The following is a 24,402-nucleotide window of genomic DNA, read 5'->3' as shown; positions in this document are numbered from 1 at the left end:
CCCCTCTCCATTAATGTCTCTTTCTTTCCACTAAAGACCACAGTGCCATTCCTCAGGCAGTGGAGGTGAAGTACTTTTGCCTTGAAGTGAGTAAGATAAGGTTTTACTTTCCCAATTATTCCCTCGTGTCAAAAGAAGCATTGAAATAGCTCCTTCCTTGCTCTGGATGATAAAGTACATTATATAGTGTTTGAACATTAATAGATTCTGCTAATGCTGATTCATAGGCATTTCCTAGCAGCTGACTGCTGCAGCCACATATGGTTTCTTTGGAAGATACAGTCTTTGGGAGGAAGAAAAATGACTAAATGGTCTGTTATTTGTGGAAATGGTTTTGCTTATGCAGGTGGTGAGGAAAAATAGATGTTTCTAGAAAGTAAGATTGATTCTTGCTGTGTTATGGATACTGTAGGTAGTATTACTGGTTTATATCAGGTAATCCAAGAATACCTCATCTCCCCTGTGCGACAAGGCTTGAAAGAAATAGTATATCTTATGAGATCATTTGATACTCTTAGAGAAACAGGCAAGCACTGGCATGTTGTTTTTCCTCTGCTTTGCTTCAGTGTTTCATGAGAACACTGTGGCTACACCAATTTGTCGCCTTTGATCCCTCTCAATCTTGCCCTCATTTAATGTTTCTCAGGTATTGATTAATCTCTGGTCATATTATCTCACCTTATCTTTGTCACCATGGCACTACAGCATGCTGTCGGCTTTACAAGTGTTGTGTGCTCTCACCCGGTGTCTCACACGACTGAAGTCATTGCTGAGAAGTAGTAATAGAATCTGAGCTTCAGAGTTTTTTAAATATCAGTCTTAACTCCGTTTATGTTACCTTAAATGTTTCCTTGGATTCTTTGGTGTTTGTGTCTGCTTTGTATATCTGGACTGTGTTCATCTATCAACCCCAGTTTTGGGGTTTTTTTTGGCTACCTATGGAAGAGAGGGCAATGGACTGAGGGCAGGTCACGGAGGAAGAAAATAGCCAGAAACTCTATTAGCCTGTGGAAACCGATGAACCACATACAGGAGCTCTTGCCTCCTTTGAAACGTGGGAATATTATTAAGAACAGAGTTTGCTCTCCTCCTTCTTGTTCCCAAACAATTTGTTTCTCTCTCCTGGAGGAGTGGAGACACATCTCCGGGGAGCACTGCTCCTGGCTCCGCACTTAAATGTATTGGCACTAACGAGCAGCTCTGGGGATTCACAGAAATTGATGTGCTGAGGCGTGAAGTGGGTGGGAAAGCTGGAGGCAAGTGTCAATCCTGGTTTGTGCAGGAAAGCTCTGTGCCCTACGGGAACAGACTGCACCAAGGGGACACAGGGTGGCTTTTTTGATGGGTCCTGAAAAGAAAAGAACTTTTTTCAGCTGCTTGGCCAACCCAGGGCTCAACAGAGCAGTGGTTATGATAATGCATACTCTGAGTTATTTTTTAAAAAGCCTGAATAAGCATACCATTAGCTTAATTTTTTTTTTTCTTTAATTACGGACACTGGCAATGTACATAATAACGGCATTTTCCTGTTGAAGAGATGTGATTAGAGATGCCAGTTCACTTAGTCTTTTAACAATATTTTTTAGTTCCATTTTTTTGCCTTGGTCACTGTAGGGTGCCCACAGCTGAGTCACCCACCTGCCCTGTCCCTGCAGTGCAGTTCTTAATGCTGCATGCATGTGGATTTCCATTCTATAAATTCTTTATAGAAATTCTTACTCAATGTAATAATTAATATCTCTGATCAATCTAGCCTATTATACCATATTTTATAGCTATTAGATTAACTGACAAGGAACACATTACCTTGGAGGCAGCTTCTGTACAGTATATGGTACTACTGACCGGAGCTGCTTTTCACATAATGAACAAACATCTGTGAAATCTCTGCAAATCCCATTGCAAAACTGAGGTCTCAAAAATCTTTGCCACAAAAACGTGAACTTTAAAAAGTCACTATAAATCCTTCTTTTATTTATTTTTCCCTTCAATGATCATCTCTCTACCCACCAGCTGATGCATTAGCTCAGTCAGCTCTCTTTGCAGAGGTCTCTCCCTGCAGGTTTTCTCACCCGTGCTGCTGTGAGAGCCCCCAGCACCATAGCAAGGAGGACAAGTTGCAAGGAACCAACAACATGTTACATATTTAAGTCTCTCTCCTGTGACTATGTGAGACTTTCTGTTTCTCATATGAAGCTGACTTTGCTTGAAAATTACTTTTCAGGTATCTGTGGTGGTGCTGACATCTTTTCTGTCCCACCCAGTGGTGTAGCCTCATTTTGTGTCTTGTCTGGAATACATTACTAACTCTCTTTTCAGTCATTTCCACCTCTTCCCTCTGGAAGAGTGGTAGATAAATTTTTATTTGACCTGTGATTCTGCTGATGCTTCTGTTCAGTTTTAAAAGGCATCACAGCCTAGGAATCCCAGTGGATTTTGTTGTCATTTGAGTAGTCTAACTACAAGCTATTTTATGGGGATTTGTCAGCTGGTGCTTTGCTAAGGCTTTGCCAGCTGGAGTCCAAAGGCTGTGTCTAATTTACTGGCAGTAAAGCCCATTGCACCAGCCTTCATCTTTCTTGTAGAGTGCCTGGGATTGAAAGAGAGCACGAGAGGAGTAGGTGCTCCTATCTATCTCTACTCCGCTGTTAGGGATAGAGGGACCATGTGCTCCAGACACACAGCTGGCGCCCTCTGCTTTAGCTGGCTCTGTGCTCAGCACTCCGTGTCTTTATGCAGCTGACAAAGTATATGACAGGTTAAAGATTATTCTAATCTGCTCTGCTACTCTTCTGGAATAAGCTGAGAAAGGAGCGTTTGCCATATGTGCTGTAATTCGAGCCAGCGTATTCAACCTTGTTTATCTGTCGCCTTCACACCTCGTGTTTTTCTGTGATTCAAAGCTGATCTTCTGTTAACTGTTTGCACTGATCTGAACAGGAGAGACTAGTAAAAGAGACAGGGAAAAGGTTTAATTGCTGATTTCTCATGTTGTCCTGGGGCTGGATCTAGAGGATTCTCATTTGTGTGATTAAGGAGAGCAGCAAGTGGTCTGTGTAAGCAAACTTGTCTCCTGGCTGTCTCTACAATTGCCCTTGACACGAGTCAGGGGCATTGGTTGTCTCAGCCTTCAGCCTTTCCTATCCCATCTTTTTTTCTTTCTGCTGTATAGACTGGAGGTATGAATTGTGTTTGAATCCTAGCACTAGTGACTCGAAAGGCTTTTGTGCTGTGCATCGTCTGTTGCATTGTCAGTATTTGGCTTCCTTTTTATAGTTGTTTTGCAGGAATCATTTTATTCTGTCGGTGATATCATCTCACATCTTCCTTCATCAGATCTTGTGAAAAAATTGCATAAATAGACTTTGCCTTAGTGGTCAGGCATGGCCTCCTTAGAAACCTGGAAGGGCTGGCTGCTCCTTATCTTGATGCTGGCAGGTTGGGGAATAGCGTGTGCAGCCTGTGCAGGGAAGGGTGTTCTTGGGTTTTGCAAGGAGTCGCAAAGACTAATTTAAAGAATTCATGCTGAGTAATGTGACAACAGTGATGATGGGGTATGGAGCAGGGAAACAGCCAAGGGACATTATAAATCATAAGGAGAAAAGCAGATCTTGGCTGAAGATAACCATATTGGCTTTCACACATTTGGGTGAACTGAAAGCTCTGTTGACCTCTTGTACTTGTCCAACACCTAGATCCATAGTTGGTGAATCAGTAGATCTGGAGTTAATGAGGTAATTCACAGTTATATCTTAAGACCTCCAAAAGAGGAGGGGACAGGGTAATGTGGGTGAATGACACACTGAAAACCTTCCTTAAAACACTCTTGTCAAAATGATTTATGCAGAAATGGTATCACACAGCCTTCCCTTTCAAAGAAGGCTGAGGAAGTAGGCAAGGTAGGAACTGTGGAAAAACAGCTCTTTCACCAAGTCTTGTGTCTAATACTGATTCTTTCTCTCCCTGAATGCTCTGTCATTTGATGTATGAGTTTTTGCAGGCAGTCTCTGAAGTGTGTGAAGAGTTGGGGCATCTGTAGCCTAGAGCAGTAATTTCTCTCTTTCTCTGCATGACTGCCTGCCTGTTTGTTAGGGGTTTCATATAAGAGTTTATTTCTCTTAAGTCAGAATGGAGCAGCAAGCAGTTGGTCTGGCTGGAGATGTGAGTGTTCCAACTTATGAAAAGCAGAGATAGGGCACAGGGAGAGTAACCTCCTTCTGTACCCCTTTTTCTTCTGCACTGCTAAATCTGCTTCAGTGGCTGTTGTTTTCCTCATCTGCTTTATTGTGGGTCAAAAAATCTGCATCAAAAAATTCTAATGCTGGGCCTGAGTTTGAGGTTCATAATTCAGCTTTTTATATTTGTGTTGCTACTGGGATGCCTTGCTGTCTTAATGAAGTTGCATGAATACTCTGTATCTTGGCTGCCCAATGACATGTAAACTGTAAAGGTAATGCAGAAGTACTATCTGTTACATTTTTGACTTTCTGATTTCAATCTAGGTTTCCTGTTCAGATATAACAAAATTCACAAGGAGTAGCTTTCTTACTCTTTGTGTAAGCTTCATCCCATCTCTGGGTTCAATGTATGCTTGCTAGGTCCGTGGAAACCACCTGTTACTGGAAGCAGTGAGTTTACAGGACTGTTGGGAACATTTTCTCTCTCTAAGTACCCTCTAGTTACAGCTCCAGCAACTACAAGGGAATGATGCCCAGGTGTGACTTTGCCATACAGAGGTACAGCAGAATGGAGTGTAAAGCCTGATGCATTGAAGAGTACTATTGCACTAGAGAAGATTTTTCCTGGTGAAATACTCCTGCAGGGGCCTTCATGCACTTTGCACCCAAACCTCGGCTTTTTTCAGAGCAGCAGCTCTTAAGGAAGAGTAGAGTGTGTGGAGGCAGTGCATATGCATGCAGCCTGGGAGAAAAGCACATACAGGGATTTAAATAGCTTATGAAAATATTTGTCACCAGTACAACATGATGCTTCTCAAAGTGGATTAAGATAGAAAGCTTAAAGTTTGTTGGCATTTTTTTTTTTTAACTAGCTTCTTTGGAGTAAATTTTATGCAAAATTAAATAGAGGCAGAAAATAAAGGAAGCTCTTTGTCACTTATGATGTTTTAGAAATTCTTTGGTGCATCCCAAGCAGAGAAATGAACCTCTTCTTGGAAATGGTTAGCAAGAAACCCTTGGTGGTTCTTTTTAGTAGATGTGGGGAAAGTAGTTTGAGGCTGCATATAGTTTCTTCAGTCTTATGGTTAAGCTTTTTGTTTCTTGTTCTTGTCTTCATGTCTGTTTTGTCTTTTTGCCATGCTTTTTTGGTGCAGCTTTTAAAATCTGAGCATCAAGGAAGAAATGCTTGGTCAAATTCTGCCCTCTATCACATGGGGGAGTAAAAGTCAGAAAAATATATTGGCTGGGTTAATATAAATCTGGAAGCCTACTGAAGGAACCTACCAGCAACCGACAGAACTTTGTTCTGCTCTCTTTGTTGGTTTGCAAATTGACTCGTTTAGTTATGAGGCTATGTATGCAAAATAGAGGAGGTAATTTTCAATTGCTTTTAATTGAAGGAAGAGGATCCAGCACCTGCCTAAGTGGGGCGACCAAAGCAGTGCTTGTCTTTTGGTGAAGGTCAAAATGAAAGTGTGCTGTAAAGCCTAAAAACGATCCTCAAATAATAAACACATTCCGGCTCTACAAAATTGTCCCTTCTCTTCATCCAGCTGTTTGGCTGCCCTGCCGCCTCCAAGCAGATCCTTTAACCCAGGAGCAGATGTTTTAATGCTCTAAGGTTTTTTGCTCTGTCGATACAAGGCGTTCAGCAGGGAGTTGCAGCCCTGCATTTACATGGCCAGGGCCGGGCTGCTCCGGGCTGATGATTTGCTCTTTGACCTCATTCTTCCTTTGAACCCGGCTGCCGCCCCGAGCCACCGCGTCCCTCAGTCCTCTGCCTCTTCCTCTTCTGATCCGCAGACAAGAAGAAGGCAGGCAAATTCCAGCCTTTCAAGAAGCTCTTCGGCAAGAGGAAGAAAAGAGAAGCCTCCTCAGAGTGCGAGGAAACCAAGCTGAAGCCCAGCCACTCCTTCGGCAACGTCTGCGAGGGCACCTCCTCCTCTTCCTCCTCCTCCTCCTCCGATGAAGAGCCAAACGGGGGTCTGAGGTAAGCTCACAGGGCTCTGCTGTCAGATACAGGCGCTGCAGGTGCTTCATTGCATTGCTTACTTTCCCTGCTAGGTGGTATCTCTGTGTCAGGTGGGACACCCTTTGTAAGTCCATCCCGTACAGGTTTTGCATTGTAACTGGGGTGGGCAAACAGGCTGCCTTTGATGTGATTTGGATTTAGAGTAGAAAAAAGAGAGGGGAGAGAGGCACCTGGAAATCAGATCATATGCCAGTGACAAGAGAGATTGACAGACAGGATGACAATTTGCTGCAGAATTTATGGGAGAAAGAAGCTGAGTAGACTTTAATAGTCAGCAATCTCTAACTAGAAACAGAACAGGTGAAAAAAAACAAAACCAAAACAACCCCAGAAAAACTCCACACCCCAAAACCAGCAAAAAACAAGAGCAGATGCACAAACTAATTGGGTTAGTAAAAGTTCACTTTATGGTTGAAAGTCTCGGGTTAGTTGACTTCTTCTCGAAATCTGTTTCTTTGAAAAAAAAAAAAAAACAACAACTGTTTGCACTGGTGACTGGGAGTATCAGAAAGTAATTAGAACTCTGAGAAGATTTTAAATTCACACCAAATTCTTGCTCGCAGAAGAAATCTGTATCTGAAACATTATCTCGCACAGTATTTTCAAAGGTGCAAAATCATAGCTGTGAAAATGTGATACTTATTCATTTATTCAGACTTCTGAAATTCCATTCTGTGAAGTTCAGTAAGTCCTAGGTTTGTACACATCTTTTGCTCTCCCCAACTTCTAAGAAAATCAAGTCTTGAGCACAGCCACACTGCAGATGGAGACCTGACTGAAGGCAATTGCAGCACATTGCCTGTGTGCACGATGCTGAGTGACTGCAGGATGTTAAGGTACCTTTTGCCTCAGGAGCAAACTCGTGAACAAGAGCAAAACAAGAGGCAGCATCTTGGTATCAGGAATTTCTGATTCAGTGTGATGGAAGATGAGTGCTGCACCCAGAGTAGGTCCATTCCAACCCAAACTGCTCCATGATTCTGTGATTCTATGAACTCATCCAGTTCCTCAGTGCTGAAGTGAACGTGTGGCAGACCCTTGCGAGGTTGTGAAATGCTTACGTTTTTAAATGTATTAATTTTTTTAATTGATAAAGGCATTTAACTTTATTCTTCAGTGGAATAAATCAGACTGCACAGTTAAAATCACAGGGCAAATGTGCAGGGTGTCACGACTCACCTCAAGTGGAATAATTCTTTCTGTGCCTGTGATTCATGAGAGGTGCTTCTGGCTTAGCCTGCTAGAAATAGTTAGAACTCTATTTTCCCTGTCAGGCTTTGTGGGCCAAACATGGGTGGGATTTGACAGTAATTTTCAGCTTGCAGGTGGTGTCTGCCATGTGACTTGCCTTACAACAGGCAGAGATTTTCAGTGTAGTGCATTAGATTGCTTTGGGTTTTGCCACCCTCTTCTGTTTTCAGCAGTGTGGCATCCATTCAATATATATTTTTTGGTTTTATTATGATTTCATATGTTTGTGAATTGAATGAAGAGCTAGGCTACCTAAGTGAAATAATATACACAGTTGTTTACAAGTAACCCAACAGTATATTACAATACCTTCCATTATTCATATAGAAGTGTACCAGAGTAAACATAAACAATAGTACATTTATGTAACCAAAATTCTGGGTAGTTTTATAAAACCATCCTCCTCAAACTCTTTGAGAATGTGCAACAACTGTATATTTTTAAAAGCTTAATAACAGTTCTAGTTGTGCATTCCCATTGCCTTAATAGAGCTATATTTCTTCATCAGCCTGTAAAGTACATTAATTTATTATCTACAGATGTTCCATGTGAACTGTTTGTTCTGGGGAAAGGAGGTTGTAATTTTGCAATGATATTAGGGAAAGAAGCTGCTTCAGGAAGGTGGAGACAAGCAAATAATTGAGTACAGGCTAAAGAAGACATTTGTATTGCTTCCATGACCTAAGCTTGTATTTCATGATGTGCTGTATTGGCTTACAAGCCTGCTCAGAGCTAATGCCTGAATATCTGATGGAGACTGTGCCCAACTGGGTGATGCAGACATGCCAGGAGCAATTTTAGGTGATCTGCATATAGTGTATATTGACTGGCTGAGTTGGAAGCAGGCTGAGAAATCTTCCTGTCCATCCCTTCTTACAGCTGCTTCCTGGATTCATCAGATGCAAATAACTTGCCTGGTACCCTGATGTATGCACACTTGAACCTATTTATTTGTTCATGTTGGTTTGCAATTCCCAAGTCAGAAGTCTGCTAAATCTGTTTGTTGTGCCCTGCCTCATGAAAGGCTGGAATTCCTTTTTCCACTTTTATATTTCCCTTCTTGAGTTTATGAAGTTAAAACTGTATTAATTAACTTTCTCTCCTAACTATATGAACTGGGAGATAGAAGTTTTTATTGCAAGTTAAACTGCATTTTTGGAGCTTCACTAAAATTGCCAGAAACTTCTGTTCTGAGGCTAGGTTTGGCACTTTGTGAGCTATTATATTTGTCTTATTTGTCACAGTTGACTCTACAAAAGCATTGTGAGGACATACCTGAAAGGGCACCTGTGTGGCACCCTGCAAAAAGTTTGTCATTCTGGGTTGATGTGCAGAGTCAGCAAGGAACTACATCTTTTTTATAGGGGGTACGGTAGAAAGCCTTTAGTTAGGCTGAATGCCAAATTTCAAAGAACCTGGAAGTAGACCTGTCAGAACTTTCAAACTGAAGTGTGACAACATTGATTTTCTAGGGAAAATATCATCAAACTTCAGCCTCTTGAATATGCTGGTCCTTTAAATGAGACTCCTTTATTTAAGATTCAAGTTTTCCCTAATCCCTATCAAATTTTTCTCAGGCTGCTTACATGAAGTTATCCTCTTTATGAAAAAAAATCACCTAAAGATCTCAGTCCCCCCCCCTGTATGCTGAGAAAGACTGCCTAGGGAGAAAAGTGAGAGATTTTCCATCTCGTGAACAACTTTCTTCTGTGTTTGTATTTGCTGAACCTTCCTCAGCATGAATTTGCTATTGTGGCTTGACTGTGAATCACCCAGCTCTTTCCCTAGTAGAGCTGTGCTAAACTGTACAGTGATTGCTGCTCAGCTATTTAATTCAACTTCTTTTCTGCTTGGAGGGATCTCAGGGTTAAGCAGTGTGATTTCTCCAAATGTATTAGTTCTTTGAAATTCCATTTTAGCAAGCAAAGTTGGTATTTACTATTCAAGCTGCAGCCTCATTGCACTTCATGAGATAATTCAGAGAGATTGTATAATTGCATTGTGTCACTTCCATGACTGTAGAAGTCAGAAACATTCCCTTGCAAATTCAAGTTTGGTTTCTGACAGGTTTACCAGCAGAACTTCAGAATCATTTTTCCTTAACAATTGTCCTGATATCTTGCCAGGAAGCTCCAATTCTACACATGTAAACTGGGCATATGCAGAGCTGGAGTAAGATATTTCAGTACTTTTTGTAATATCTGCTCTGTGTCTGCACTCAAAGTCAGGCTTCACGTGGGTTTAAGGTGTTTAGCACAGTTCTCATCACCAAGCTGTAGAGATAAGCAAAGCAAACAATAAACTGTTTATAGACCAAAGCTGAGCAAGAAGTATGATGTGTTCCCAAGGTGCATCAGGAGTTTTATTGCTCATGATGAGAACTTCCCAGGGGGAAGGCCCTGGGGTGGCAAACTGGGTCACAGTGCCAAAGATGCAGCAGCAGTCAGGTCATGCATCTCTACAGAGCTGTGACTTGTGTGAGCAGCAGTCTCCTAGTAAGAACAGAAGTCTTCTGAATTTCTCTGGGCAGCCCACCTGTCCATGTCAAGAGTCATTCTTTCAATTTGAAAAGAACAGAAAAAGGCAGAGGAAAAATAATCCATTTCATTGTCTTCTAAGAGGACTTTGTGTAGTAAGTTGCTAAAGGTAATTTTTTTTTTTTTCCCAGAAGCTGGGTGGATTGGGCTGCTCTGTTGGTGGTGTACACCTGAAGCCAAATGCCACAGACAGTTTGAAGGAAAGGAGAGAGTGGTTTCATACCAACCATCAGCCTTTATAGTGCAAATTTGGCTTCCCTCTGCTAAGGAGAGGCTCAGGGCAGTGGTGGAAAGAATGTCAGTGATGAATGGATGTGGCTCCCATGGGACAGGGCATCTGCACAACATATTTCTTGGTAGATACTTTGCTGGTATCCTTCCTCAAAGTATGTTTTAGAGCAGAAATAATACGATCAAGATTTGATCAGTCAGTTGGGTTTTGGTATCAGCAACAAATTCCAGACAGCTGATGTAGTTTATCTAAGAGGTGTTTGATCTGTAAAATATAAATTTGCATTAATTTTGAATTCTGTGTCTGAATGACCAGAAAGGGCACAGGCAAACACTTCCAGGCAGAGGAGGGATAGAAAGCATAGCTGTCAACATGGCTAAACCACTGTCTCTTTAATGGATTGAAATTTGAAAAAGAAGTTTATGGAAAGTGAAAACAAACAAGGAATCACTCAGGGGTGTAAAGAATATGGAGGAGAATCATAGAATCATAGAATTGGCTGGGTTGGAAGGGACCTCAGAGATCATCAAGTCCAACCCTTGATCCACTACCGCTGCAGTTACCAGACCATGGCACTGAGTGCCACATCCAGTCTCTTTTTAAATATCTCCAGGGATGGAGAATCCACCACTTCCCTGGGCAGCCCGTTCCAATGCTTGATCACCCTCTCAGTAAAGAAATTCTTTCTAATGTCCAACCTAAACCTCCCCCGGCACAACTTGAGACCGTGCCCTCTTGTCTTGCTGAGAGTTGCCTGGGAAAAGAGACCAACCCCCACCTGGCTCCAACCTCCTTTCAGGGAGTTGTAGAGAGTGATGAGGTCTCCCCTGAGCCTCCTCTCTCCAGGCTGAACAGCCCCAGCTCCCTCAGCCTCTCCTCATAGGATCTGTGCTCGAGTCCCTTCACCAGCCCAGTTGCCCACCTTTGGACCTGCTCCAGGACCTCGATATCCTTCCTAAACTGAGGGGCCCAGAACTGGACACAGGACTCAAGGTGTGGCCTCCCCAGTGCTGAGTACATGGGCATTTTATGAATTCTGTATTGATAGGAGAAAAGCTAAGTGAAGAGTTGGTCCTCTGTAAGCAAGGAGGGAATAATGGCAACAAGTAATGCCAAGAAAGCGACAGAATTTCAGCCCCTTTTTAACTTTCATCTTCATGAGAGAAGAGGGCAAAAAATGACCAAAAAAAACCCCAAACTAACAAACAAAAACAAAACCCAAAAAACCCAAACACAGCACTAGATATACTTTCTGGTTTTAGCCTGTGTGAAATTACTGTGAATACAATTTATATTGGATTTATGCATACCTAGATAGAAGTAATATCACAGCTTTGAGATGCAACAAATAAATCACAGGTTCCTCTGAGAGGTGCAGACTGGGACCTGTATTTTTGAGCTTATTTTCTCAGAAGTTGGAGATAGAAGAGTGGCATTGCTCAGCCACCCTTTCTGTGATTCTTCCCAGTCAAGATTATTCATCTGATTTTTCTAAACATCATACTCAGATTGGGAATTTCTGTAGGTATTTGTGGTCTTCTACTCATCCAATAACAGTATATTATGTAAGCTGGGTTTAGGAGGTGATAAATTTTATTCATTATTACCCACCGCTTGTACCTCCATCTTAATTTCTGAATATTTAATTTAATGTTGCATCTCATGTGAATGAGAACAACTCATCTGCGTCAAATGTGGCCTTGGTTAGCAACAGTTGATCAATGGCATTCACTCTCGTTGTCATAGAGACTGGCCTGAAAAATATATGTAATTATATTTTCCTTATCTCTCAAGTGACTCTTTTATTACTGCTCAGGTGACATGTTACCTTGAAAGAATAGGTGGTGATTGATTAGCTAAGGCAAAAAAGAATAATCATCAGGAGAAACCACTCAGTCTTTTTAATGCCCGACTTGATGTTTGTTCCTCAGCCGTCCCACCCCCTACTCTCACAGGATGTTTACTTCCAGCTCAGACTTTCACCCACCTCAATGGGTGTTGTGCTTCACCTGAAAAATGTTACTTTGGCAGGTGGCAATGAAAAGAGTAGGACAGATGTTACAGTTGCCTTTTCTTAGCATTCCTGTACTACCAGTAAACATCAAATTTGGTGCAGTTCAGTCAGCAGCACGACACAAAGATTCATTATCAAAGTTTTTGATGTTGTAAAATCTGTCCCAAATTTTCCCAATGTAGCTCATGATATTTTCAAAAAAAGTTCAGTCTTCCTTTTTGAAGACACAAAATTATAAGCCTAATGTATAATCTTTTAATACCTGTATATTGTTTTTCTGCATGACTGTTAGAGCTCATCTCATGAAAATGATTCATCAGCAGATCAGCTGTTCAGTTGCTAATTTTGAGAGCAGGGAGGAGGGAAACCCAACAACCTATAAATGACAACTTGCAAGAACCTACTTTATTAAAATACGGAGGATATTAAAACTTTATTTAATGTATTGGTTTGTTAGCTGCTAGTATAGCTGTGCATTAAGTCCTGATGGCTAAACATTAAAACAACCACACCTAGATAATAGGTGTTTTGGATCCAGGGGAATATCCTGATTCGTTCTTGAACAATTTCAGCCACTATTGCAAGACATCTTCCCTCTGTCACATCCATTTTTTTTACACTGGGAAATTATTTTTTTCTTTTGCTTATCAGCCTGATTTCTGCAATTAGTTTTTGTCAGTCTCCTCATTTCCCTTGCCATTGCCTCACTTTTACTGAAGAGGTTCACCTTTAATGCCTTCCTGACTCCTGGGAGTTTGCCTTGGTGCTTGGTGTCCACCTTCTTCTAAAGCCTTAGTCTTAGCAGCACTGTAATTTCAGTATCTCTTCAAGCCCAAGAAAAGCAAAGAAACACATGAACATTGTAAGACTTTTAGAAATAAAGAATGCTTGTATTTTCCTCACTTGTACCAGCTGACATGGATCCATATTGAACAAGTTTCTCATTTCTGGGTTATAAGGTTTATTGCAGGAATGAAGGGGTGCTACAAGAAAGCAAGGGTTGTGGCAAAGGGCAGCTCTGGTCTCTTCAGTTCTTCATTTGCATGGATACTTTTATGGGATTCATTACAGAGGTTGGTGAAATTAGACTTGTTCCTTTCACCTGTTCTGAAATCTATTTTGCAGCTGAGCAAAATAGAAAGGGTAGAAACCACAGGCAACGTCTCAGTGGCCTTTTCTGACATGTACTGAGTGGCAAGTGGTCAGGGCAGAGGAGTGGGGAGAGCCTTCCTGAAGTAGTCCATTTCCCTTACCTCCCTTTCGGATTATTTCATTGCATTCCCTCTCCTAAACATTTTATCCTTCCTTGCAGATTCTGCATGGCAGCTGCATTTTCTGCACCTGGTAAGGTTGAGGGCTGGTGTCCTGAACTGAGTAGAGTTGTTACCTGTAGCATAATGTGCTGTCTTTTTTCCTCTTCCTTTCCTTCCTTATGAGCTAAATGCAGTCACTTTATAACTCTTATTCCTGCCAAGTCTTAGACTTTTCACATAGTTTTTCTTCAGTTTGCCATATTTTATAGCAAATTTTGCATAAAGATGTGCTGCTGTTTGGTAGAAGAGTGTCACACTCCGTGAATTGCCAGGTCATAAGTGAAAGTTGGATCATTTAGAGCCCTGTTCCTTCCACTGGCCTGGATTTTCCTGTAACAACTGTCAGCTTCTCCACAACCCTCAAACTGTTGGGCTGCAGAATTACTAGAAAAGAGAGTGATGACTTTCTTTGCTCTGCATACTGAGACTTTCCAAGGTTGGAGGAGTCTGTGAGTATTTCCATAAGATTCGTGTGCAAAGTCCCACCTCATTACCTTCTTGTCAGGAAGCTGCAAGGGCAGAGCTGCTCCCCCAGGGAAGGCAGGTGAGGCAGCAAGTGTAGGGGCAGCAGAGCAGGGTCTAGGGGCCTCACCACCCAGGGCCCCATCTCCATAGTGAGACAAGCAGGACAGATTCTGGGATGGTGGCCAGGTCCAACAAAGAGTATGGATAAGGCAATATCTGGATGTTAAGGCAGGCCTAAAGCTGAGCCAGAAAGTTAGTCTGGAGGTCAGAATCAGCTCCATTGATCACCCTGCAAGTCCACAGTGAGAAGGCAGACCAAAGGCAGACTGATGTTTGAGGTCTGGATCAAGGGCTTCATGGCCATGGCTGAGCTGGAGAGCACAACTCCTCCAGCATAGCTCAGGCATGGACCAAAGCCTCAACTGTGGTCTGAAGTGGAGCTTCTGGACCCATGTGTGTGGGTGGAGATCCCAAGGGAGGCTGATCAGGGATATTAAAGCTCATTAAGGCACTCAGGGCCCCAACACTTTCCATGATTACTTTATATGCCCTTAATGATCATGACTTCAGTTATGTTATTAACTTCGTGTAAGATAATGCTGCATGGCATCTTCTGAAGTGAGCAGAGCTACCAGCTGCAAAATAGGGTGTTGGTGTCAGTGGGACTGGTGGGTCATAACAAAGGGTCTGTGCAGCTTTCCCAGTTATTGCCCTGAGCATCAGCAGTTTGCAAAGGCAGTATGGATACGTCTTTGGATTGAGCACAGAAATGGACCTTAAGTTAACTTTATAAAAAAAAGAATCTTTAGAATACTCTACTAAAAAAAAAAAAACAACAACAAAAAAAACCAACCACAAAACAATCTCCCTTCTGCCTCTTCAGTTTGTAAGGACCGTGCTTGTGGGTTTGTTAATACAATGAAGCAATGTGCTGCCTGAGCACAGCTGTAACTCAGTTATGCTGCAGCACAGAAAATATTCCCCATCCATGCGTGAGTTAGAATCGAAACTCACATTCCAGCATGACAGATGAAAGAGAGGACACTAAAAATACAGCTCAGAATTACAATCCATTTTCCTCTATTACAGTGTTAATGCATCTCTGGAATGACTAGAAAATGCAATTTATGTTTTTCATCTCTAGCTGCCCTGGGGACATTTGTGGGAAATGCAAAGGGTTGGAATTAGATTTCTTTTTTTAAAACAAAACACTCAGCGAAGGCATCCTATCACTGCACTTGTCATTTCCCTGGGGCACTATTCTGAGAGGTGACTCTCAGATGCCTTTGAAGGGATTATACCAAGGGTCAATACCTGGCTAAAACAAATTCATTCTTGCTTTGCATGCTTTGTGATTTTTTTAGTGTTAAAAATACTGTGTGTTAAAAGGTTGGCTCTGTTCTCCACTGATTACAAAATTATTTTTAGTGGAAATCTACAACAGCGAAAGTCATGAGATTGGGGTTTGTTTTTTTTTTTTTTTGAGATGATCTCTACAAACATGAAAGAACAGAACAACTCATCCTTCCCCTTTATTTTCCACTTTCTATTTCTAACTCTTTAATATCAGAGTAGGAGGAACACTTATGACACGTTGAAGAGGCAATTGGTGTTATGAGCTTTCTGTACTACAGTACTGCATTGATTCAGGATTATGCAAGAGCTGAGAGCTCAGTGCTCCCTGCTGCCAAAACTTCCCCTTTTTAAGGACCCCACACTGGTCTTTGAGAGGAAAAGTTACTCTGGAGCATAATGGGGTCTAGAACAGAATAGCCACCAGTACCAAGGTAAACTTAGCCCTGTGTTCTGTGCAGTGTTGCCCCAGCACATATTCTGATGTACTTATGGATGCATTCCCACAGCAGAATGACCTGACTGAAGTCTGGACTGCAGTTGTTCAACTCTTTCCAGAAGTTCTCTGGCCATGCAGCTGGCATGAATGCTGGCAGTGTTCACTCAGCCAAACCAGGAGGCTGTGTGGGATTTGGAGTTTTGAGGTTCGGTTTTCTGGTGGTTTTTTGAGTTAGTTATTTAGCCGGAACAGCTCTCTGAATTCTGTCTCATGTGAACCATGAGCAGGCACTGTGCAGAAGAAAGCCAGTTAGGGATGAGATGTATTCTATGCAACTTTATTTGCAGCTAAATACAGTTAAACCTGGCTTTGTGCTGGTGTGGTCTTTGTGCTCCATTTTTTTCTCTAGTCCACACCACTTTGACACATCTGGCTTCATAATTTGTAAAAATCACGTGGGATGCTTGGCTCTGCTGTGTTTTTATGCACTTGGGGTACTCTGAAGCTAAAAGACATATCCCGTCCCATGTGTTTCAAAGAACCCCTCATAAATTCTCTAAAGGGTAGTAGTTCTTGGTGATTTAATTGTATTAACAAAAAGTGAAAACTATCTTCTTAGTTTTGCTGAGAAACCAAGTATTCTTACCTATCTTCAGGATTTCAAAGAGGGACACGGGTGTGTCACAAAGCCTCTGTGAACAGATGGAATTTAACTTTGCTTTGATTATGAGAAAATTAATTAATTTTGAAAATCTGTGTACTGGAACTGGAACAGGAACATGATACTCAGGTTGCAACACATCTTCAGAGAGAATATCTTTAAGGCTTTGCTAAAAGCGCTTTGTATTTTGCTATAGCACATCCATAATTCATTTATTTCACTCAGGTTTCTGGAAGTGAGTCAGACGATGATTCAATTATTTTCAGCACAAACAGCCTCTGAAGTGTCATTGTCACTATTATCAACAGAAGTGCTCATAAACTGATGCCACTTGTTTTCCCACATCTCTGGGAAGTGATATTGCAGTTTGAAACTGTATCACCTTCAACCACAGCTACAGCTATAGCCCACACCATGAGTCTATGGAAAACCAGTCCTGCTGCCAACATGCTTTTTAATTGAGGGGAGGGCTTGCTGAAGCCCACTGTAGCTGGGGATTGTGAGCATGGTATTGTATAAAGACTTCTGAGAAAATCTTCAGATGTGGGAATGGTTGTAGCAGGAATGGAAACTCAATTATTCATGCTGTATTATGACTTAAAAGAAGTTCAGTCCTTTTGAAAGTAGAATATTAGGAGAGTGAAAAAAGGAATGTCAGCTCTGTAGCACTATGGTGAATATTATCATCCTCAGCCATGTCCTAAGGAGTTCACCAGCACTGTCCTCAGCAGTCTCCCTTTTCATCACAGGATCTCAGAATGGTTTGGATTCAAAGGGACCTTAAAGATTATCCCATTCCAACCCTGCTGCATGGGCAGGGACACCTCCCACTAGACCAGGTTGCTCATAGCCCCATCCAGCCTGGCCTTGAACACTTCCAGGGATAGGGCATCCACAACCTCCCTGAGCAACCTGTTCCAGTGCTTCACCAACCTCTCAGTAAGGAATTTCTTCCTAATGTCTAATCTAAATCTCCCTTCTTTCAGTTTGAAACCACCCCCCCTTGTCATATTGTGACATGCCTTTGCAAAAAGTCCATTTCAGGGACTGCTGGTCCGTTGAGATTTTGGGGGTTTGAACTGCTAACAAACCCTGTTCAGTTCAGAAGCTGCACCTTGGCTGTTCCTGACTTAAATATTAGCAGACTCATTAGGAAAGTCAAGAACAATGTGCAAACAAGTCACTAAACTCTTGGGTGTCTGAATTGCAAGCCTCGCCTACTAATTAGTTGCCACAAACAATAGGGATTCAAACGTCAGGTGTCTAATTTTAAGTATGAGAACACCAACCCACTGGACAGTAAAAAGGGAGAATATTCACAGTGAATAGCTGGGAGACAAAGCCACAAATATCTGAGACACAGAATTGCTGGGAAAATCTGAGAGAGGATCCTCTCTGGAGCACAGTATAACCTGGACTATTCATCCTCAGCAGATCTCTCAGCTCTAAGGTAGGCAGTGAACTGTGAATTCCCAGAGACCTTGTCCTCTGCACTTGTGGCAACTTCTTCACCTATTGAAGCATGCAAATTATGGAGGAGTTGGTATGGGCTAGGTTGTCAAATTTTGCATGTTCCCCTCAGTCTTGACTGTGAATACTCTTTTTTTCCCCCTTGATGCATGCACTGCTGGAGCTTTCAGTTCAAACAGACCTACATGGTTGTATGGAAAACCTGACTTTCCCCCAGCTTCATGTCAAACCACTCATTTTGTGAGCAGCCCTGCTAGGAATCTGTCTCTGTTTAAGGGGAATTCCTGAAACTGGTTCATGGACTGATTCCTGGGAGATGAGGGAAGTTTCGATGTATTGCAATGCCACACAGTTTTACCATGGCTTTGCGTACAGGCTGAGTCAGGACCATTCTGTATGTATAGAAACCCTTCAGAAGAGGGCTTAAAAATAAACTTTCATGGTTTCTCGAATAAAAGGTTTCCAGAAGAAGGTGCATTACCCTCAGCAGCCCAACGCAACCAAGCTGTGTTTTTTATTTTAAAAAAAGCAAAAAAACCTGAAATATATCATAGTATTAGCACCAGTTAAATGTTCACCCTCTTTGATAGCTAAAAATGCTATGAAATATTGACCGTGTCTTTTCTTCATTATGTGTTGGTTTGTTTCAAACAAAGTATGATGTTCAAATATTAATTTTGGGTTAAAAATAGTTTTTCATTAAGTCTGTGCTTGCATGCAAGAAGAAATAATATAGAGGGCTCTGTGTGTTCTCTCTAAAAGCCTGGATGATTTATTTTGCGAGTGCAAATGTGTTTTAAATATAAACTGGAAAGATTAAGAGATTGTGGGTGGCTTTTTACCTATTATTTTCAGGATACCTGTAAGAAATTTTGTGGTAAAAGTCAAAGATAACTTATTTCATCAGTTATACAAGGTTAACGCAATCCTGTATAACATTACTTCTTGGTAAGAAAATATCATTTTTACTTAAAAAGATTATTTCTATACCCCAGGAAAAAGTATTCATAGAAATGTAATAAATACATTCCAAAATTTTTTTGAAGTATAAGTAGAAATATTTTGAGTGCTTTATTAACATTTAGCACATTTTAGAAGAGACAACAAGATTATATACTCACTTTCATAAGTATATGAGGTTTTAACTTTTCCTGGTTTTTTTCTTATCCCTCTCTGGAAGAATCATCTTCCTTGGTTTAGGTGAAATATTTGTTTATAATGTTTGTATCACACATAGAATGTTGTCTTAGTTAAATTGCTATTAAAATTATATTTATTTTTTTATCCAGATTGTTTACTGAAGCTGTAAATGGCTTCCATAGATTTGCCAATGGGTTATTAGAAGAAGACTTCTCAGTTGAGTTTTCTTCTGCTATGGCTTTTGTAATGTTGGTATTTTACTGGCTTTCCACTCACCATGAAGTATTCTAGATGAGATAAAACATAACTTTCAAACTTAAACGTTTTCCCTCGGAATGTCCCCCAGGCCCCAAAATGACAACCCACAAATCTTTATTTATTTTACTTCTCAGTTTTCTTGATGAGCCTTTAGGAACTCCAGTAAATAAACCCACTTTCTGTTTAATCCCTTCTAGCCATGGATGTAAAAGACCCATATAACCAGAAAATTTACATGGGTATCCAGTTTAACAGTAACACATCTCTCACTCTTTGTTGCTGATCATACCCACATGGGACGGTGTAATAAGCTTCATATCAGTTTGGAGGGCTGATAATGACATGATAGTGTCAGTGAGATCATACTCTTGGTGATGGGAACAGCTAAGTAATCAGAGGTAACCCTTTAGAAGTTGGTTAATAGTGTGTTACCTCCTTTTGTGTTCTAGTTCTACCTTTGCTTGGGACCTGGTATCTTTCTTTTGTGCCTTGGCTCAAGCACAATTGCAGCTTTCTTAAATATACAGGCTGTTAATGGGTGTATGCATCATCATCATCTTCTACCCTGTATCCTAAAAGTGACATTTAGATTTGAGACTCCTAAAGAAAATCAGTTGAACTTCTCAACATGCCTATTAAAAACACCCCCTCAATGTTCTTCTGAGAAAGAAAACTGTATGTGAAGAGATAACGTGTGAAACTTTCGATAAGAAAAATGTTTGGATACCTGTTTTCTGGGAATGTTCAAAGCTTTTATGGAGAAGGCAGGGGTGAGGAGAAATCTTATACAACAGAGCAGCTATGATATGAAGACTCATAAATTAATTGCTTTGCTTATTTGCTTATTAACTGTTTTAATTCCAGGTCCTCCCATTATTCTATGGGCAGTCGAGCTTTTTCCCATGACAGTATTTTTATACCTGATGGGAGAACAGAGAGTGAACAGGCCATCCAAGCAATGTCACAGGAGAACGTTTTAGGAAAAGTCAAAACTCTTCAGGTAAGAAGTTATAAGCGGCTAAAAATATTTAGAATGGGCTGGAAAATGGTCACCAGAATGTGTTAAATGTGGATAAAGATGGGCTGCTTTTTCAGTAGTCTTGGGGCAATTTCTCAGACCTCTATGGTCTCTGGTCAAAAGCCACGTACATAATTGAGGTAACTTGCAGAAGATCTCAGTGCTGGTCTCGAAAGGTAGGACAGTGATGCTGCAAGCAAGTCTGCAGAAATGTCAGCATTTTGTGGAACTCATTTGAATTGAACTTATGGTTTTGACATGTCCTGATCTGCCCTAAAACCTACATATAAGTACTGAGTGAAAATATGAGGGTGGTGTTGGTGACAGGGAATGGCATGCAGAATGAGACTTCTTTGCAAAGCTGATTTAGTTGTCCTTTTATATGTATTGCTTTTTTGTTTCCTCTTTCTTCCCAGTCCTTTCAGTGTTTCTCATGAAGGTGGATATATTTATTTCTCCAAAGCAAACAGCACATAAGTAACTACATAAGCAATATATTTGGTTATTTGCTTCTGAACAGCCTTACATGACCTGCTTTCTCCTCCAGAGCTCTGTCCCATTAGTGCTGTAGTTAATTTATTTGTTTGGTTCTTGTGCATTTGTAAGATTCCCAGCACTCTGCCAATCTAGACCTTTAAAGAGGTGTCCTTCAGAAGCACCTTTCAGTTTATTGCTCAAGATGCTGACATGTCCTGTCAAAATGCTGATAAATTTTTAATGAGGTGTATGTGCCATTACCTTGTAGCTGACCAGTAAAATGCTGTGAATTTCTTTTCCTTCCGAAGGCTACTTGCAGTCATAGATCTTTTCTGGTGAGTGAGAGATCATGCACAATAGACACATTTGACCTTCAGGATGAAATTGTTTCCTCTTCCTGCTGGGTGCTCTCAGCAGACTCAGCACCTGAACAGCATTGGCTCTGCTGACAGTGAGTGAACTTTGAAGTAGAAACCACACTAGGACAGCTCCAATTTCTCTGTGCTGGTTTTTCAGCTTAAATTTCCCTGGGTCAGGTAGATTCCATGCATTCCATGCAGGCTAGAAATCATTATATTTTAAATGGCTGCTGACTCTGGGCAAAGACCTGAGGTACTTGGACCTGTCTTGCAGAATGCTTGACTGTTCTTTGGGTACAAAGCCCACTGACTTCTGTTGGATCTGTGGTCTTGGCTTCAGTACATCAGCTTTTCTCTGAACATCTTTTCACTTTGTAGGAGTAGCTTCTCTCATTTCCAAACTCACCTTAAAATTCCCAATGGGGATTATTGCCATCACTAAACTCAGAGACGTGATAAAAGTACAATTACTGCAGATGGTAACATTCATCTTCACTGAGCAAATGGCAACTCAGGAAAATTAAAGCAAAAATAGCTGCTCTTGAAAATCACAAAATGAACAGCCAGTTATGCTCTCTTGCTCATGCAGATGATGTATAAACCTTTTTTTGGTGTGGCTACTTGCATGTATCTTAGGGAGGAGTGTTGTTTCAGCTCCTTGATGTCAAAAGTCTGCTTACATTTTTATTTAAAATTGAAAAACAGTAGCTCATTTTTATCATTTTGGTATAGCTGCAAACCAGCCTGTAAGAACAGTTCAGCTTGTCCTGCTTTGCTGCTGGTGGTGATATCCAGAGCAATCCATTCAGTCAGGAAAGAAATAGACAATAGATTGTAAACTGCACTTTTATCTATTTACATGTTTACACAGAAGTTACATGCCCATCTAAACATCCATGTTTTGGTTTTTTTTCATAATCCCATGGAAAGGCTCTGTATAACAAGCCCGGGGGCCATCTCTTGTACCTGTAAAACCTGCTGTCCAGCACATGACTGTCAACCATTTCCCTAGTCATGATGTCCTTAGGCCACTCCCTGAGTTTTAGGACAAGATCCTGATGTCAGGGTTTAACATCCCCAAACCAGGACACATGCCAAAATCCTGTTGCACATTTTTAGGCTGACCTTAGAGCTGGGTCCCAGGTCTGACTAGTTAATTAGACTATCATTCCTGTATGAAGGTTTTATATGCTCACCACTTCATAGCTCATCCTTTTTTTCTGCTGTGGTGTTCTAAAAGGAGCTTTGTTTCTGTGATCACAGAAAACCCTGATGCTTGCTCTCTGATATCAGAAGCTTGCACCTACCTTGAAGTCTCTTTCTGCAAGTTCATTCCCATAAGAATGTCTGAATTTCTTCAAATGGTGGAAGGAGAGGAGAGAGTTGTTATGAAGAGTGTTCCACTCCTTAAAACCAATTCTGCAGCCAGTTTCTGATAAAACCATTGCTAAGCCACCAACGTTACTGTGGGTTTGCTCAGGCCTGTGTGTCACAGTGGAAGCACAGCACTTCCAGTTCCCGTTTCCCTGGCAGGATTCTCCTCAGTAAAGAGAAGTTTCCAGGATTCAGTGCCCTGTACTGGCTCTGAACTTGTACTGAAAATGGAGACAAAAAGCTCTGTAGATTTTAACCGTTTGCATTAATTTTTGGGAAGCTATGCAGAAAACTTTCCTGGAAGCTCTTTCTTTGAAAGAGGTGCCATGCTTTGGTGAAAGGGTTTTGAAATCAGGGTAGAAATACAAGCCATTTAATATTAAGGGTGATGGATCTCATTTTGCTGACCACCAAAGTGTTTTCCCCTTCTCACCTTGCATTTCTGCTGACTTTGGAGTGTTGATGAATGCACAAAATATGTTGTGTAATGGTGCAAAACTCTGTAGCTGCCTGGGCAGCTGGCCAGCATATGCTCTGGTTCAGCTTCCTATTGTGGAAATTCTCTTTCTGATTACATGTGCAAGGTAAAGTAGTTCTTTCTGAACCAGGTCTCATATCTTTTTATGGATTATAAGATTGGCAGCATTCATCTTATCAGGCTTTCTATAAACGGATTTGGTCATGTTTAAAGGTGTTGTTGTAGAAGTCATGTTGTTTTGTGTGTTGTAGAAGTCAGGCTGAGGAAAGCCTGGCTTCTTGTTAACCCCCAGTAGCCTTTATGTACCATGAAGTTGTGTGGGCTCCAGGTGTTGTTGAAACAGCCTTTTCCTTTTCCTTCGGATCTGCTGAGGTTTATCATGACCTGGTTTTTAAGATCCAGTGTTGAAAGCCAGCTTGAACCTTCTCCCACAGAGAGAATGGTACCCCAGGCACTGGTACTCTTAATGCTGAACTCATTAAAATTTCCTGGCTTTGTAATGATGAATTCCCTCAATCATTTTCTTCATGTCAGACCTAGTGACTGACTGCTCACTTTTAGATCCCATTTCTTTAAATCTTTAACATATCTTAGCTAATGATCAGGCCAGTGCTTCCTCTGCTGTGCATTGCAACCTCTGTATTCTACCAGCCATTCCTTTTGTCTCTGGTATTGCCCAGACCTCAGCATGATTACAAACCTATTTCCTAAATCTCAGAGCTATCATCTTTTAACTTGGTGCTCTGTATTTTGTAGCATTGGGAGTGAATTTTCACTGTATGATTGCACAGGTTTTTATTTCCTACAATAAATTTTTTCATTGCCAGTATTTTCTAGTGCAACTGCGGCCTAATTGTTTTCATCACATATGACAAATTTTTTCACTTCATAAACTGAATTTATTATTTTTTCTTAACCATGCTAGCATAACTGTGGCAGACTCCCTTTTTCCTGTGATCATGTTGAGCCCTGGAAATGAGCTTCCAGTTTCCCTGCTCATATCTCTTTTACTTTTGGCACACTACAAGGGGAGGCTCAGGTGACAAAAGCCTCAGATCGTCTGAGTAGCTTCAGGCTTTTCCAGAAAGTCTTGCTCTTAACACATGAGCATCTGTATGTAGTCTCTTGCTACTGTATACTGAAATCTTCATTTGCATCTAGGTTTGCTCCAAATAAATCTCTCTAGGTATGCTTTGTCATTTCAGATAGAGTGTGCTGCTTCATTGTTCTTTTATTTTGGACTCTCCCAAAATCCTTCTTGAAGTGTAATGCCCCAAACCACCTGATGCTCCAGCAGTGGAGAGTGGAACAGTTCTCTCCATCTTATACCCAGGACACTTCTAAGTGTCTACT

At 41.2% G+C, this 24,402-nt stretch overlaps 1 protein-coding gene across 3 annotated transcripts in view; it reads left to right on the top strand.

Moving 5' to 3' along the window:
* CRACD (capping protein inhibiting regulator of actin dynamics) overlaps positions 1 to 24,402 on the top strand; it is a 129,573-nt gene that overhangs the window by 81,290 nt on the left and 23,881 nt on the right. For all 3 annotated transcript variants that reach the window (XM_071743477.1, XM_071743476.1, XM_071743478.1), the window contains 2 exons: positions 5,982 to 6,168; positions 20,208 to 20,343. In XM_071743477.1, the coding sequence (XP_071599578.1) occupies positions 5,982 to 6,168; positions 20,208 to 20,343 (323 nt within the window). The remainder of the gene's footprint in view (positions 1 to 5,981; positions 6,169 to 20,207; positions 20,344 to 24,402) is intronic.

The sequence above is a fragment of the Heliangelus exortis genome, chromosome 4, assembly GCF_036169615.1.
Source record: "Heliangelus exortis chromosome 4, bHelExo1.hap1, whole genome shotgun sequence".
In the NCBI taxonomy this organism is placed as follows: Eukaryota; Metazoa; Chordata; class Aves; order Apodiformes; family Trochilidae; genus Heliangelus; species Heliangelus exortis.
This window is presented reverse-complemented; position numbering and strand designations above follow the sequence as displayed.